The sequence below is a fragment of the Cololabis saira genome, chromosome 18 (assembly GCF_033807715.1).
Source record: "Cololabis saira isolate AMF1-May2022 chromosome 18, fColSai1.1, whole genome shotgun sequence".
Lineage (NCBI taxonomy): Eukaryota > Metazoa > Chordata > Actinopteri > Beloniformes > Belonidae > Cololabis > Cololabis saira.
The window spans coordinates 23,365,821-23,383,954 of NC_084604.1; the positions used below are offsets into that span (position 1 = coordinate 23,365,821).

Consider the following 18,134-nt stretch of genomic DNA (forward strand, 5'->3'; position numbering starts at 1 on the left):
ATTATGAATGTGTAAATCAATTGCAAATAATAACTCAAAAAATTGAAGGAAGCATTTGCAGTTTTGTGCAGCAGAAACGCCGAGAGCAAAGCAACTTCAATTTAACTTCTTTAATCTCTCCAAGATGTCATTTCACAGGGTTTGTGACTACATACCAGTCAATATCCCATCAAGGGTGTCACAGAGGGTGTTGCACATTAATACAAACAACTGGACAGGACAAACTTTATTTGGCTGGACCAAACTGATAAAAAGTAAGATGATTGCATATCCTGCTAGAAGATCTGTTCTGTTTTGGTTTTTAAGAAAGCAACCTTAAAAAAACAAACATTAAAATGATGTTTAAGAATGAGAGCATAAGAAAACATATAATGCACAGATTAAACTCATATTTTGATATTTAGCTTTATACTTATCAGGAAACACTATTCTAAGCAATGTCCCTGACAGCAGGATGCTGTACGGTTTTCAGCACAAAACAAAATCTAGGGTAAAGAAGTGAATGGAGCCGAAAACAGGAAGATTATTGAAGAAAGCAGCTTTGTGGCCCAATTATATTCTGCACAAATAATTGCCTCAAGCAAAAAATCTGATCAATACAACAAAAGAAAAAGTTTGAAAAGCTTTTAGTGAAAAGGAGTGAAATCTGAACACAAAAGTTGCTTTTCAAGGTTAACTTACATTTATGTTGGAGACTGGAAAAAGAGACGTAACCAAGACGGAACTTTCTCATTTCCGCAATAGGGAAATAGGACAAAACCAAAATCACCCCATTGTTTCGTTTTAGATCCTCAACTTTGCTAGCCACAACTATTGTTAAAATAAGTGCTGTCAAGCGATTAAAAAAGTCCAGAGATTAATTCATTAAGATCTGTAATTAATTAATCTAATTAATCTCTTTTTTAATCTCACCTGAAAATTACTAAGAAAAGCCATCAACTTGCCATCAACTAGTGTGTTTTCCTGTTTAAATTCATTACATTATTGTGGCATTTCAAAAGATTTATTTATAACAACAAAAGTAATTTTTTTTTTAACAGACTTGAACAGATGCAGTCCTAGCCATTTACATCCACTTGGCAAAAACATTTGCCATCCTCTCTGTCGCAAACCTGCGCATGCGCAAGGTGCTGTCCTCGAGTTCAGTTTGGAGAAGAGCGTTGCTGTGGCAACATCGTTGCTGCTAACGTTAGCTGTGGCTGCACTCGCGACCGGGCGCTTTGCATTTACGTGGCTAAACTTCAGCTGCTTCGGTGGTGAGCAAAGTCCTTTCCACAAAGAACATACCGGTATATCACTCTACCTGTATCAATGGTACTGTCGGGGTGTTTTAGAAATGTAAATTCCCCATTCACCGGACCGTCAACTTTCACATGCTCCTCCATATTCACTTCTCGTCTCTACTACTCCTCCCCCCATGCCTGTCCAGCTACAATGGGAGCCTACCAGCGTCTGTTAACCACGCTCAAACACAGGGACAGCCAATCAATGTCCACTTCAAGGTGGGACTCACCATTGCCTCCCCCCCTTTCAAAATAAAGGCAACTCGCAAACAGAAAAAGTAAAGTTAGAGATTTAAAAAATAGATTAAGCGATTTAAAAAAAAAAAAACGAATTTAGTGATTAATTAATCACAATTAACGCACGCTAATTTGACACCCCTAGGTAAAACTTTACCATTTTCTTTACTTCCCTGGAATATTAGTAAAATATGTGATCATAGTGTTTCTCCCATCCTCTGTCCACAATGGCTTTCAGATTTATGTCTTTAAAACATCCTGATTGAGTAATAAAATGGAGTTTGCAGTCTTAAAGATTGATAGTAACTTTTTTTAGTCTCAGTGCAGTCGTTTTATGGGATTATTTCTACCATCTTTGTGCAATATTGCTTTTTTATTATTAATGTTTTTTATCATTTTTACGAGGATGACAATTTCACAGTTCTGATTGGCTGTGATACTGATATTGAAGAAAGTGGAAAACATTAAGTTTAATGGCTGTGACTTTTCTTAAAGGTTCTGTCACTGATGTGTCTGCCATATTTTCATTGACATTGTTGGAAGTGTTACAAGTATGAGCCCGTTGGGATAAATACACTGGCTGTAATAACATTAACTTTGTTACATTTGTCTGATGATTCGCTTCCAGCTGGGATCTTTGCTGCATGTCCTGAAACCTTTTACTTGTATTGTATTTCATATCTTCTGCTAATGTCTTGTGTTCTTCTATGCAAGAAAAGTATGTGAATAAACTTTAGAAAGAAAAAGTCATGTTTATCAAGGTGCTCAGTGAGGAGCTGTATTTCCTCTATTTTGGTTACAATATATTGCCGACCTTGTTGGGACCACTTGTGCATGGACCGATCCTAATGAGGCAGAACGTCATTTCTGGGATTGTGGTTAGAATAAGAGCTAAAGTGATAGTTTAGTTTTTTCTCTATACGATTAATGAAAGTTACTGAAATGTCCCACTAAGGATAGCCGTGGAAACTTGTGTGAGTGTGTATGTTAGCCATTGTCATCTTTATCCTTTAGAGAGGGATTTTCATTCCCTCTGGTCAGACTTGTGGTAATTTGTTGTTTGCTTGTATGGTACAACTCCCCTTTGTGAGACAAACACCTCTGCAAAGTACCTAATTAGCAGATATTTTGTTGAGCACGAATGCTTATCCTGATTACACGTGCACAAGAGACTTTGAAAGTGCATAAACTCATTACATGGAAGAATAAATGATACACGAAGCCTTAATCTCTCTTTCTTTTTTCACAGACGACATCAGGCGAGGATATGCGAGATTTCACCAAAGTACTGAAGAACAAATTCCGATCTAAGAAGTATTTTGCCAAGCATCCGAGGCTGGGCTACCTACCTGTCCAGACGGTTTTAGAGGGAGACAACATGGAAACGTAAGTTACCCTCAAATACATCGACACTCATCATACGCCTTAAGTTCAGCAAGGAAATGGATCATCCAATGCACAAATAGATAATGTTTTTTCCTCTTTAGAGACAAATGCTCTTTCAGTTCACACTAGGAGTTGCTTTGTATCCATTTGCAGTGGCAGAAAAGAGTTAAAACATTAGTTTCATCTGAAGGGAACATTTAATTACTTTTAGGGGGCGTTGTCTAGATTTCCTCGTCTCTGGTTCCTACCATTGGCTGTCTTTGGACTCCTGTTATGGCCTTGTGATAACCATTTATTGCTTTACGGCATTGTTGCATATTGAGATGAAACTAGCTCACAGAGCTGCAGAGGACATTGTGGCATGGCTGAAAGAGATTAAAAAAAGTAATGACTGAAGGGGAAAACGAGAGTTACAACGCAAGAGACCAAATCAGAGTAAATCTTGGACAGTGTCGTAAAAGCAACCCAAACCTCCAACCCTAAGGCGGACTCACTAACCTAAAAATTGATGGCATTCCTTTGTGATGCAGTTTGCAAGTAAATCACTCGACGGGATGCTAATGTCAAAATTAATTTTATAACGAGCACTGGGCAGACTGCACATAAATAATCTATGAGTTCTGCATTGTGACTCACAAGCTGCTACCCAGGAGATGTGCATGGTGTCTTTAGTTCTCAGCCAGAACTTTCACAGTGACAGCCCACAAAACCAAAACCTGGGATCACACGTTGGAAATGGCTAAATGACAAGGGCTAATATGGTTGACATTATGAAACTCTAAATCCAAACAGCTATTCCCAAACATTACCAAGTAGGTTTAAAGGTCATTTATATAATTTGATCGCCTTTGATTGAAAGTCATCATTATTGCAACATGTACTGTATAAATATTGCAAGAACAATAATGCCCCCCACACACACACACACACACACACACACACACACACACACACACACACACACACACACACAGACACACACACACACACACACACACACACACACAGACACACACACACACACACACACACACACACACACACACACACACAGACACACACATACTCATAACCAGTGGTTGTCTATTATTATCCAAGTGCCATACATTCACAATCTAAATGTCAGTAATGTACAAAATGCCAGAGATGATAATTTACGTGGAGAGTGTTGTTGTTGATGCCGTTGTTGTGCAGTTATTTGTTGTTGTTTTTTTCTAATAAAAAAAATATATATATATATATATTTTTTTTTTTTGTTCTGCCATGGTACAGTTTAAGCTGCAAAGCAGAATTACCTTATTTGTCTCTAAAGAGGATCAAAACATTTCATCAAAGTTGTCCTAAGACAGGAACGGTTATTGTTCAAAGTTCTGAAATAACATGTCAGTGTGTTTTTGATCCACTGTCAGATGATCATCACAGTTTTCAACATTGATATTGCATCTCAGATGTTCTCCTAATATCGCGCAGCTCTAGTTATGAATTATAAAATGGTGTGAATCAGAAATTCTCCTGTTGCTCAACGTCTTAATCGGTTATCTAGTTCTGCCTGCATTGTGTGTATCCTACTGTGTGTGAATACCACTCCTGACTTCTGAAAATTGAATCCTTTTTGTGCAACTTATTTTGAGGCCAAGAAGCTTAATTCATATGATTCTCTGTAGATCAACACAAAACTTTAAACAAAACACTTTTAAAAGACTAGGTAGCATCTCCAATGACTAACAAAACACCAGACATAAATCAAACTGTCAGATCTCTCTTGCAGCGCGTCGGTCTCGTATAGCGTAATCACACGTGCTTTAGGCAGATAGTTCCCACTATGTTCATGCATTTATTTACATGTTGGCCCTGGAGCATCGCTGCGCTGTAGATCATCTGTCTGCAGCTCTGGCCACTTCAAGTACATATGTCGTTTTTATGTCTCCTCTGCTTGCACTTTTAAATCTCCCAGGAGAGCCATTTAACTAGGCGAACATTATGCAGAGGACCCACTCGTGCACTTCATCCTCCCCAAGAGTGTCTGAGCTCTTTTGAAAGGCAGCAGATTGGCCTATGTGCTCCGAGACGCCATTTTATACTTACTGCGTTCCTTTTGCATAATGAAACTATCTATTGTCTTTTTCTCTGTCAATGTTTCATGGGACATGCCATCACATGTATACTCCCAGAGTTTTAATTCCCACTAGTTCGCTCTTACATTTGATCAAAGAAGTTTAGCATCATTTGAAGGACCCAGAAATATTTTTTTTCCCTTTTGTGAACACAGTGAGTCACCTGTTGACTCACAATAGCTCTCCCCCGCCTTAAAGTTATACACAGTCACTGCTCAAATGGATTGTGCTACCTCTTTCATGCATACCGTTCTTGTCCGTCCTCCTCCTCACCTCCCACCTCGCTCCATTTTCACTTCCCCTTCACCCTGAAAAATGACTCCTGCAAGGCTGCCCGTCTGATTAATGTCTCTACAAGGTAGAGAAATGGTTACTAAAACGCGCAGACCCTTTCTGCTATATATCAGAGGGGAATAGAAACAAACATTTAATGTCAATAATTTTCCTGTTTCCTGATTTACTGCACACAAATATGATTATTGAATATAATTACTACCCATTTTAGAAAAACCAGTAAATTAGCCCATTGCTAATATCTTCCTGGATATTTAGAGATTCACAGCATGTTACTTTCTTTTTCTGGATTTATGTGTATTTCACATTTACTGTTAATCCAGACCGTTTGAATTCATGGTTAGGTTCCTTTGGTCATATTGAGGAAAAGAACTTCCAAGGAATGTACATTTTTCCAGTAGTGTAGTCACAGGGGGAGGGAAAAAGATTTATTGCTAACCCTTACGCACTCAGTCACCATTTCTGTCTTCTACACTCTTCTAATGCATTATATATATTTTTTTATTCCACCCACTCGGTTTCTCTCAAAACATTACATCCTCTCACGTACTACTTCTGTCTTTGCTTAATTTCACGCCAGATGGGATTTTTCATTCGTCGCAGCTATTTTTGATAATTTGAAAGAACCATTTAAATGGTTCCCCACCCTTGTTTTTCTTTTTTTTTTTTTCCATTTTCCAACCTACATCACCAGATAAGAGATGAGCCTGTGCTGCATTCGGGTTTGCAAAGAGATGAATGGCCTTGAACAGACATTTAAAAGCAAGTCTTTTTGATTTGTTTGTTTTTTTCCTATTGAAAGTACAGACAAAGTACAGTAGGAGCAGCTTTGTCCTCATCTTATCACAACGTATGCTACCCTCTTCAAAACAACTCCTCCGATAACATGGTAATAGCTATGTTACATCACAACTTTCAGACAGATTTAAGTGAAAGAAACCTAAGTCCTCTCTCCACAAAGCCATCAGTCTTCGTGTAGGTAAAAACCCTCACTTTTCCATTTAAATCTCCCTTTGAATTCTGTTCTCTTCTAATGCATCAAACATATGGTGCACGGTGGAGTAAATTGCAGTGAATTCTACAGCGACTGATGCTTGGGAAACCTGATCTTTCACTTGCAGAACACACAAACATCACCAGTTTCAAAGCCGATCTTGGAACTCTCGTACTATTTTATTGCATAATAATTGTAGTAATAATGATAATAATAATAATAATAGGACAACAGGACGTAACTCTGGTGTCCAGGCAGCTATACCGTAAGATATTATGTAAGTAAAAAAAAAACATTTGCATTTATTCTCATACTTCACTTTTTAGGCTCCAGCATGCTTCTAAGTCAGTTTGTGTCTTTGAATGTGTGTTGATTTATTAAGCATTCAACATAGATATATTTAAACAATAATGCTACATTATTGTACAAAGAATTCATTAATAGCCAGTGATTGATTTACCTGATTGAAAAATCTGATATTTAAAGATATTTATGAATAAAAATATTGTCTGGGTCCAACAGAAAAGAAAATGTAGACTGATGTTCACAGAGGATCCTAACGTGAACACCAGCCAGTTGTGAGCTTGGTGTATATGGAGACTTAGATATTGTCACAGACATGTGGTGTACAGCATACCGTATATTTCATGACTTCCTTGTGTGTTGAGTCCAACAGCTCAGCGTCTGGACAGAAGTCTTCCTCCACTTCTTCCTCCACCTGCTGTGTTTTCTGTCTCAGACCCAACGAGTGGTTTTAAACCTAAAATGTTTTGTGATGCCTTCACCCCCCCCTCCTCCCCTCCAATTCTCTTACAGTCCCGTCACCCTCATCAGCATGTGTCCGGAGCAGTATGAGTGAGTATTGACGCCAACAGAAACTGCACCCCGTCTCCAGACTGGAATGCATTTAAACGGCGCCTCCTTTGCTCCCCGCTCTCCTCACTTACCCCCAAACCCCCCCCCGATCACATACATCCTCACTCCAATTAAGCCATGACTGCACTGCATGTTGCCTGGCTACCCGCCGTCCCGCCTGATCCACTGACTGAACATGCAACCAGAAAACCTCTCCTACTGTCTCCTCACCATCCTCTCTTCATTAGAGCATCCATCTAAACTTCAGTTGCTCATCCCAGCCAGGATGCGAAAAACCAGTCGCTCTGTAGATCACCCCTCTCTCTCCTGTCTCTGTCTAGGATCATTGGATTTGTTTCTAGGAGCTCTTGTGAGGGCCCGTTAGGTTGTGTGTAAACGAACGTGTGTGCATGTACCTGTGATTTTCTGTGTTTTAATGAGGCTATTTGAGCATACCAGATCTCATTCATCTCCATTACCCCATTCGTTTCCAGGCTGTCCCAGTCACCTCAGCTCTCTCATGATGACACCCACTCCAGGATAGAGCAATATGCCAGCAGGTATGCATTGCTAACTCCGGTCACCATATCATCAGCTCAAATGACGCCTGCTACAATGAACAGTTACGTAAATGATGAATGAATCGCCAAAATGCTTCAAGCTGAAGATTAAACAATTTTAAGCAGCAGTCGTTAAGATTTACATATGTTTTTCATGATGTTACAGTAGACAATAGACGATAGAATAGAGGAAGCACCGGGCTCAGATTTGAGGACAAAAGATGTTTTAGAAATTACATGTTATGATATTAGCATTCATCACCGGGAAAAGCCACTTGATGTAAGTTTCTCCGTTTTATAAATCCCATACTTAACAAATGCATCACATTAGACTTAATTTGGGATCCAGGTGACCTTTTATTAACTTGCACAGTCACAGTAGATATTTTGATCAATGGTGTCCAAACCTTTGCATGCTAGCACATAACGAACATTAATCTTGCACATAAAATTCAAAATAGCTCATGAACATCATTACACAGTAGGAAGGGCCACGTAAGTGTTTTGGCATGTTTGCTACAGTTTATGACAGGTAATGAATCCAGAATATAGTAGAACATTTTCCAAGGAATATGAGAAACATTTGGATTTACTCAGTAGTTCCTCCTATTAATCTGTAATTTAAATTAATTATTGCTAACCAATATTCTGGCATGATCTGACATGAACAACGATAAATACGAACATGAAAACCTAATTACATCTTCATTCTCCATAACTGATGGGCATGGGCTGAATGGAAAATGAGAGGTGCTTGTAACTTTTTATAAAGTTAAATGTGTGTATTTGTTCCGCTGTAAATTGACTGAAAACCCAATTTAAGATTTGGTTCGTAAAAGCCTCATATTTAGTACAGACATTTGGAAGTTATGAATGACATTTGTTCTCATTACGCAGTGAAACCCACTTAAAATGACACTTCAGGCTCAAAATCAAGCATAAAGAAAGTTTGTAAACCAAAATCAAAGGATGTTGTTTGTAGTTTAGGGACTGAACTGAATCCATTGAGCTGAAAAAATTATAATTAAATAAAAAATTAGAAAGACTTCTCTTGGCTGGAGATAAAATGAGTGTTTGGCTTTCATTTATGTGCTTTAAGGGTCTCTTTGAAACCGTGTTTGTTGCAAATGAAAGAAATAAACACATTCTCCAGTTTTCTTTTTTTACCATCGATAAGGCCTGGATTTCTCTATAGTTGAACTTTTCGTTCTTTAAAAGTTCAGTGTTACTTTTAACAAAAGTATAAACCAGTTTATTACTGAAACCTTGCTAGCACTGCGTTAGATTCCCTTTTGCCTTGGAAACTGATTTATTTCCTTCAGATTCTCGTGTACGGTTCCTGTTCCACTTTTAAGCCTCCCCTCTCTCTCTCTCTCCATGCTCACTTACCTGGTTTCACTTTATAGTAGTGAAACCCAGCTTGGCCCCTCTGCTTTGGGTCAACTTTTGTTTCACTCAGGGATGCACTTTTGCATATCTTATTAACCATAGGAAACGCAACACTGAAGCCATTTTTCAAACAGCCAGACTGAGCTGCCATCATTTCTGTCTGGAGCATCGCTGCTCACAGGAGTATTCTCTTCTCAGAATAGTTTTTTTGTAAACTGTAGATACTTTTGGCTCTGAAAAATCCAGTAAATAAGCAGCTCTGAGTTACACAGCTGAGGCTGTCTCATTCAGAACAACTTAAATGAACTTTCTTTTCCTTCTTGATGCTCAGTTTGAGCTTCAGCACATTGTTTCGGACAATTCTCCATCTCTAAATCCATAGGTTCTCTACCATGTGATTGGCTGATTAGATATTAGATTCAATAAATAGGTAGTTACAGTAACTAGTTACTAATTACAGTTAAGTGGCTGGTGTGGACTTTTCATTAGCTGCATAGTTGAAAAACACCACATTTCTTGATAAATAAAAACCTTGATTACAGCAGAAAAACACTGTCGTATCACAAATGTTACCACAACAGTATTTTTAAGGGAATATTTTTTTTTTTTTTTAATGTGTCAGGGCCGGTAAAAACTGCAACGATCACAGAAAGCAAAGAATTCATTATTTTGTGTTAACATATGCTAAATGTCAGATGACTGTCAAACTGCTCTGTGAGTGAAGTCGGGAGCCACCCACCAGTTCGTCTCACGACAACATGGATCTGCCGCTGAGATCAGAGTAGCAGAACATTGGCCTGATAAATGTTTCCAGCTGCTTGCTGCGTACATACATCAAGAAGGAGAAGGAGCGGTCTTCAAGCTGCAGTGACAACATCACTATATTTATTCTGCTACAGTGAGGATGAATCCTGTCTTTATTCATTTATTTTGGGACAACTCTTAAAAAATGACATTAAATGCAAGTGTTCCTCTTGGATAAATTTGCAATCTGTCCAAATCTTATCTTCTTTGAAGGGGACAAGTATTACTTGTGTCAAAACACAAGCCCTATCTGTATTTCCATTAAAAGATTTAATCAAGAAGGTCTGTCTGATGCAGCACTGGCTTATTTGGGTTGTAACCTTCCAGTGGCCTGACAGCATGGACCTTTTCCCAGTTTTTATGGCGGCGTTGTGTCATCAATGAAGACAAATAGAAGAATTTCAAATTTAACTGACATCTAGGGAATTTTCTTTCATACTAAAGGCCGGTCTGAGTCATATTCTTTGACTGCTGGTCAGCTGTTGACTGTTTTTAACACGGACTTTGGTCTGGGAACTGTCCTCAGCGTGATTTCACGGACTGGATCTGTGATTGAGAAAACTCAAACTATTTTCACCACAGTCTCACATGCGACACGCAAGGGGACATCTGTCTTATGTATATTCCTTCCCACAAACTCATCAGTGTTTGTTCCAACACATATTAGGATACCCAGTTACGTGAAAATGAAAGTACATCCTCTTTTAATCCTAAAGTTAGTGTTAAGATACACTTGAAAGTTCCAAACCAGCATAATGTGAAAATTTCTTCTTTTATGAAGCTGTTTACACTTTCTGGTGAGTAATTAATCATCTGCACTGGACTAGCTGCACCTGGCTGCTACTTATTCTCTTAATTCCTTTGTAAGCAATAAAAGTGTACTTGGCTATACTTATGCGTACACCGCTTCTCAGTTTTGGCTCGGTTTTTGTTAAATAATTAATGGCATCATCTAGGAAGTTTTGTTTTTTAATTCAAGGTTGCTTTTACCTACCGTTTGAGACACTGTACGGGCCGGACATTTTATTTTAAATGATGATTTGATACATAAAACCTTCATATTGACGGAGGGTGTACCTCCTTTTTCAAAGGTGTATTCAGCTTGCAAAACCAAAGTATTCCTTCATTTTATAATTTTTTCTTTTCTGTCGACAACTTTGGTTTTATTTGTCACTTATAACATGCTTGAGAGTCGACTACATGCTTAAATTTTAACTGGTGTTCTCACCTGGTGATAGTGCTGCTCAGCATTTTAATGAGGTGTTAACAACTTTTAAATGCAGTAGTTTAAACCTGTCCCCTCACAGACGCTGGTTTATTTCGCAGGTTGGCACAGATGGAACGCTCCAATGGCTCCCTGCCTACAGACAGCAGCTCGGCCACGGGAAGCATGTAAGTCAATACTTGTCATTTTCAAAAACATTTCACGAGGTGTTGTTGTAAAAATCTGTTTATGCTAACAGTATACGTTGTTGGCATCATTTTTCCCATAATAAACCTGTTCTAATTGCCAGTATTTTAGTGACATTCCCCTTTTGAGTGAAGATCGATTAAAATATTTCAGTGGCAATATCAGTTTTGTTGGATGTGAAGCATATACTCAGTAGTAATACTGTAAATTGTACACTGAACCCTCCATCCATTAAAACATTAATGTTATTCATTGATGATTTTTTTTGTAGAATTGATCCGAAAGCAGTTACTAACGTGTTTCTCTTAAAATGATCAAGCTGCATTAAATAATGATCACTCTGCTGCAAAAGTAGCAGAGAAATAGCCATCCAATATAAATATCTGTTCATAACTCAAAACTAGTGATTACAGTAGTACATCATAGTACTGCAGAGTATTTGGCGCTTGCGTTTTTGACAGTGCTGCACGCTATCCTAATGATGAATGTTGAACTATGCTGTCATTTTCTGGGCTCGTGCAGGATTGGTTGGATACTGTTGCCTCCAGTGGGATTAAACCCAGTTGTAAAGTTTGTTGCTGATTGCATATCTTGGTTACTTGGCAACACTTAAATCACACCTCAGAAAATGACTTTTCTAATGTGCATTTTATTGTATTGAAAACAAGATGTCGGTAGGAACCAAAATAATCTTAATCTGATTGATATTCTTGAAATTACCTCACTTGATGTTACTTTGAAGGTCAAGTGTTAAGTGGAGTCAGGCATCTGCAGCTGCTGCATTATTTTACAGATTCAGTACGCCAGACCTGATATTGTTTTGCAAAATGTCACGCTTAAGGGGCAGAGTGGCAGGACTTTTATTGACAAAATTTAAGTCTATCAAGTATGAACAGAAGCCAAGTTTTTTTCTTTTTCTCAATAATCCATCTTTTTATGTCGAGGTTTCTTTGATACAGGTATGTCAGATATATCCATGCTAGCTCTTTAAGTCTAGTAAGGTTTAAGGATTATATTTACATACACAAAATCAGATGAGATGCACTTCGAAAATCCTTTTTTTTTTTTGTTTTTGTTGTATCAAACAGTTTCCTTTTATTATACAATTTAGTACTGTAATTAACATGTCACAATGATCTTAAAAGTTTCCTTGAGTAGCTGCAGTGATTAAAAAGTTAAAAAAAAAGATGAATAATGTTGAGTGGATAATTAAGTCTTGTTGGAAGCAGTGGAATTGAGTTAAAAGCATTTAAAAGCATTTAAAGTGAATAAGTGATGGTGACAGTTGGGGACGGTAATATTATATGTGATTAGAGATGATAAGAAAATGACAATTCACTAAAAAAGTCAGATGAATAATGAATGATAGGAGGTCCTGATCATTTGTGTGAAGTTTTATGTGATTATGCTGAAAGACATTAGCTCTTAAAGGAGACCTATTATGGCATCTATTACCTATTTTAAACAGGCCTTGAATGTCTTAAAAACAAGCTTTTGATTTGTTTTGCTAAATAAATTAGAAATTCAGCCTCTGAGCCATGTCTTTATCGTCCCATTCTCTAATCTCATTATCTATGCGGGATTCTGAGTGGGCGGGGTTATGATAATGATTGACTGCCTGAATGACGCGTAGCAGGGGAGGGCACAAAGTGTTGGTTTTTACAGCCAACAACAGAGCAATTCGCATGTCTAGCTCGAACAGACGCCATCACGATACACCGCTACGAAAAATGGCGGAAGCTCCGGCCGGCGGAGTTAGTTGTGGGCTTGGTTTCACGCATCGGAGGCCAACCTATGTAAATCGCTCCCGTCGTTACGTAACGACGGGAGCAGAATCTGAACGGCTCAGTAGAAGTCACATCACATTGGATGGCTCATCCGGGCGGCTGTACAGACACTGCAGAATTTGGTTGCTTTCCTCCTTCTGAGTTGGCAGGCTGAGGGGAGACCACTTTATATATGTTAAAGCAAGAGAAAACATGTTTTTCATAATAGGTCCCCTTTAAGTTTCGAACACCAGTAGAGTTTGCAGACGCTGTTTTTGTGTGTTCAAACAAAAGCACATGCCCTCATAGTCAGGCGTGCAATGGTTAGCGCGTTATTATCTCTGTGGAGAATGGATTTTGTTTTGTGTCGTTTTTTTTGTAAGACATTTATAGATCACCAAGCTTGGTAAGTGACTTTGGTCATGGGAGAATAAATGTTGCCTTTTATTTTGTATTGATTTATTTATGTGAATCATTTCAAGTTGCAGAGAGCCATAACGCTTAAAATGTGTTTTGAGAAGTATTGAAAAGTGCACCGCTAAAAGGTTCCCTCCCTGTGGTTTGACTTGCAGGCTTGATGAAAACAAAAAAAAAGTGTTGATCTGGGATTTGGGTGAAAGCGATTTTCTTTTTAAAAGGAGCGTTTTCAGCACAACAATAAAAAGCCACTTGAAAAGATGTTTAAACCTTTAAGAATCATTTGTGAAGATAAGATGAAAAATCCATCTCCCTGTGTTGTAAAACTGCATCCCTTGCTGATGTATCATGTGGATCACATCGCCAAGAAAAATGTTTTCAGCCAAGTGTAAAATGAAGATTCCCAAAAGCTGCATTATGTCACTTGGTCAGTTTTGCTCATAAAACCTCTCTATTCTTCATGCTTCCTTTTTTGATGTGTCCTTTTTTTCCAAAATGGTCATCTGTATCTTTTCCAGCACTAGAAAAAATAATTATAATGAAAAAAAAAAACATCATTCGACACTGCAAAGCAGTAATGGGATGAGGAAGATGATGGTTAATGGCTTTTGCTAGCAGAGGTGGAAAAATGTGCAGAGCATAACAAATATGTTGCAATCAGTCTTTGATATTTGCTTTCAACTGTAAAAGTGATGAGAACAATCAAAAAGCATGAAATAAATCCTACTTCTCATAGATGACTGTGGCATGTGTTCACACAACCAATTCAAGACTGAGCACCAGCCAAATGCAGATTTGACTAGAGAGACGAGACACCATTTCAGATATCACTTATTTATATGATGTACATTTTCACTACATGAAAAAACATCTGTAGTTATGTTAGATTAGTGTGTTAAAAACACTAGCGGACTCTTAACGTGGAATATTTAGGTGAGAAACTGTTTAACAAAGAAATAAAATGTCTGATAAAATGGAAATAAGATATAATAATGTTTAAAACAGAATGCCAGACAAATAATTGAACCTCCTAAAAATAACTTCAGGATACAGTTTGTGTACTGAGATATTTGTGAACCCACTACAAGAAAATAACGTGATTTAAAACCTCAAATAGCTAATAACCATTAGGGACCACTTTCACCAGAGAGAGGGAAACAAAAATACAAATGCTTTAAAATTGCAAAAGTTCATTGTGTATTTTTAGCCAATGGCAAACAGGTAATATATGACCATTTTCCTTATTTTTACCAGATTATCTTTGTGATTTTCAAGCACGAGTACACATACTTTAAGGGGAAAACATACTCTGTCTTGTATTTTATTACAGCAGCATGTTTAAGCTGTGACTCAATATCAGACCGAGTTTAAACCCTCTGTTTTACACAGCAGCATTGCCTGACGGTACACTTATTACTATCAGGTAGTGGTATTGTTTAAAGCAACACTCAGCCTCAGATTGAAGCGGTTAAAGGCTGAACTTTAGGGTTGCAGGGTTCCTGGTGTCATGTCTATCTGTGTTTTTGTGTCCCTGCGCTCTGGAGACGACATTCACCAAACATTTTAGAATTTTTATAAAATCAGATGAAATCCTGAACTACCTTCTTACAGACTACCTTTACATGCAGTCAAAATTCGGGTTATTGCTAATATTCCGGTTACTGAAACATTTGGAATATTCTGTTTACATGCGTGGGCAAACAGGGTTATCCCTGTATACATGGTAATTAATAATTCGGGATATCTCCATCAAAACAGCAACGCGCGGAGAACATCATGACGCAATTACCGTCATTTCCGCGTCTTCTTCCTGTATCCAAATTCAAAACAACAACAATAACAGCAGCACGGCGGATAATGAACAGCCCAGTACAAGTCGTTTTGTTTCTTGGCCCTGTAGTTTGGCTTTTTCAGCGTCTTACAGTGGTGCTTGATCTGGTCTGGCGTTCGTACAAATCCTGCTTTGCGCAACTTTTCGCTCACCTTCTTGTAAATCTCGCTATCCCGGTACTTTCTACCGTCTACAAATGCCAAAATGTTCATATCCTTCATTACATTTATAAAATGATTAGTCTCCTCCTCTCTCCAAAAGTGTGGCGTGGTCTTGCGTTTCTCCATGTTTAGAAGTACGTCCTGGACTCAAAAGACCAGGATTCCTTGCAAACAGAGCATGCGCAGAAAACAAATTCCTCTTCCTTTTGATCGGGATATCCCGTTAGATGTTTACATGACCGAATATTCAGGTTTTAAAAGGGGTAACCCAGGGGTTATATTCGGGTTTTTAAAAACCGGAATATGAGTTATTCAAAGGGGTTATTGGTGTTTACATGGCCGTGCAAAACCGGGTTATTGTTAATATTTGGGTTTTAAAAGGGTTATTGACTGCATGTAAACGCAATCACAGAAACATACCGTAATTTAAAAAAAAAAAAAAATCTTTCATACTTAAACTGATGAATTAAATTGAAGTGGGTTCTAGTAGGATTGGCTGGCATCTGTAAAACGCCCAGGCTTTTGTTGTAAATTGGCACTATATAAGTAAATTGAATTAAACTAAAAGAAACTGCTGCAGGCGTCATCTTCTCCGCTTCTCCCTGTTCCTCGGAGACACATTATGACCATTTTTCAGAAGTTAACCCGTGACATGTGGTCAAAATAATAGCAGCTCAGTGAGACTAACTCCGCTCCTGCCTCTTGATCCACGGTGTATACTTCTTTTGAGATCAGAGACGCAGCTTAACGCTGCCATGAGAACATATATTTTGACAAGAATTGCTTTGAATAACTACTTGCGTACATATTTTTTTTTTTACGAGAAATCATGTATTGCAATCTCGGGTAAACGGAACTTTTCCTACCACAACAACACTTAGGTGTCAGTTTTTACTTTCACCTACTTACATTTTCTTCGTCTGAAGGCTGGCCTCAGATTGTTCAGATTCCTGTTTTAGGAAAATAGTTCAAATTAGCTTTCTTTGAACTGATGGCAAAGAAAAATATCAGTAACACATTATTAATACCCTCCTTTGAAATAAAAATGCAGCGCAGTATTCCTGTGCAGAATTATGATTGATCCCCGCCTTTTAAGTGTCGCTGGCAGCAGCAACAACTGCACCGCAGTTCTTCAGTGCGTATGTTCATGCATAGTTTCACTTTTATGTTTCATGTGTGAAGTCTGTGGTTGTGTTGGCAAACTTTTCCAGCTATTGCTGGGCCACAGAGAGATTGGGATTTGAGGATTTGATCTGTTTTCGTATCAAACTTATATGATCTGCTGATTCTACGTAATATCCTCATCATAGAAGGTTATGACTGAAAGATTGATTAATGACCCAGTTATGCATAGGGCCGAGCAAAGTAAGAGTGCATACCCCTGATTACCACATCACACACACTTAATTATTTCTTTTGTCAGTGTTTCTCTAGGTATCAATATAATGACAATATAAAGACACTTTAATTTTTACAGAATCACACTGGTACATCTTCTTCTAAAATTTAGTCTGTCTCCAAAAGTTGTTGAAAAATGCATTTGTCACAGAGTTGACCCAGTGGATCAATAGATGTTAATCTTTAATGAGGAAGTCTTTTTTTTCCCTTTTTTTCAGCTGACCTTAAGCCAAAGCTCAGGGTTGTCACTAGTGCCTCAGGGTGTCACTGAAAATTGAGACTCCCTGTTTTTCTTTTCATGCCAGGCTTTTTTTGTTGCTTTGCAACCTTTTCCCCTAGTGCTGTCCCTTTTTTCTTCTCTTTCATATCTCGCCCTTTGTTGTCGTCCCTCTCCATTTAAATTCTGCAGCACTTCACTTTCAAACCACCGTTCATCCCTTCCTGTCCCGCCCCGTCTCCATTTCCTCCCTTCATCGTGTTGCTTTCTAGTCTTATCTTGCCTATCTTTGAGTACCGATAACCTTTGTTCAAAGATTGTTGAGACGTAAATACTTAAACATTTTTGTGAGCACTATACAAAGAATGTCTCCTGTGACTGAAGTTAGTGGAGCTTACATGCAGAAATCAAGGTTTTTTTACTGAGGAGAGAAGTAAAAGCTTTGCTGCCTCAAGCCTTCTTTCATGCTCGTCCTTATTTTTCTCCAGTATTCTTGACTACTTTCTCTTTCCTGTCCTGTCATGTCTTTATCTTTCACTGCTTCTCTCTTGAGCTTAGCTGAGGCAGCAGATACAGTAGCAGTGTTCAGCTTGAGAGGAGCTGGTTGCTCCGTGATATGTTCGCTAGACATTAGGCCTGAAGCCAATTGTTGTTGGATAAAATGGGAAAAGTCCCCTCAGCCATGTCCTCCTCTCACCCTCAGCGAGAACAACACTCTCATTCCCATTACACAACAGCTATAACAATCTAGCAGCTTCACCATTATTTGCAGTCCTGCATCATCTCTCTCTTCTCGGAATCTTCTTTTCTTTGTCAGGTCCACCATGTTTCTCCTTTTTCCTCCAATATGTCATAGCAGGTGGTTGTGAGGCGGCTCTGCCCCTCACAGTCTCCATGTCTGCATGTCCCGATCCTCCTGCTGTCCTCTGGATTCTCCCACTGAGGCTCCTGGCAGGAGCCTGTCTGATTGCTTATTCAGTTTGTGCAGGTTTCCCATCCCTGGCCCCAGAAGACACC

General features: G+C 38.5%; 1 protein-coding gene across 3 annotated transcripts in view; it reads left to right on the forward strand.

Moving 5' to 3' along the window:
• The window catches only part of utrn (utrophin), a 191,240-nt gene that overhangs the window by 156,204 nt on the left and 16,902 nt on the right, over positions 1-18,134 (forward strand). For all 3 annotated transcript variants that reach the window (XM_061747080.1, XM_061747081.1, XM_061747082.1), the window contains 4 exons: positions 2,770-2,906; positions 7,125-7,163; positions 7,658-7,723; positions 11,243-11,308. In XM_061747080.1, the coding sequence (XP_061603064.1) occupies positions 2,770-2,906; positions 7,125-7,163; positions 7,658-7,723; positions 11,243-11,308 (308 nt within the window). The remainder of the gene's footprint in view (positions 1-2,769; positions 2,907-7,124; positions 7,164-7,657; positions 7,724-11,242; positions 11,309-18,134) is intronic.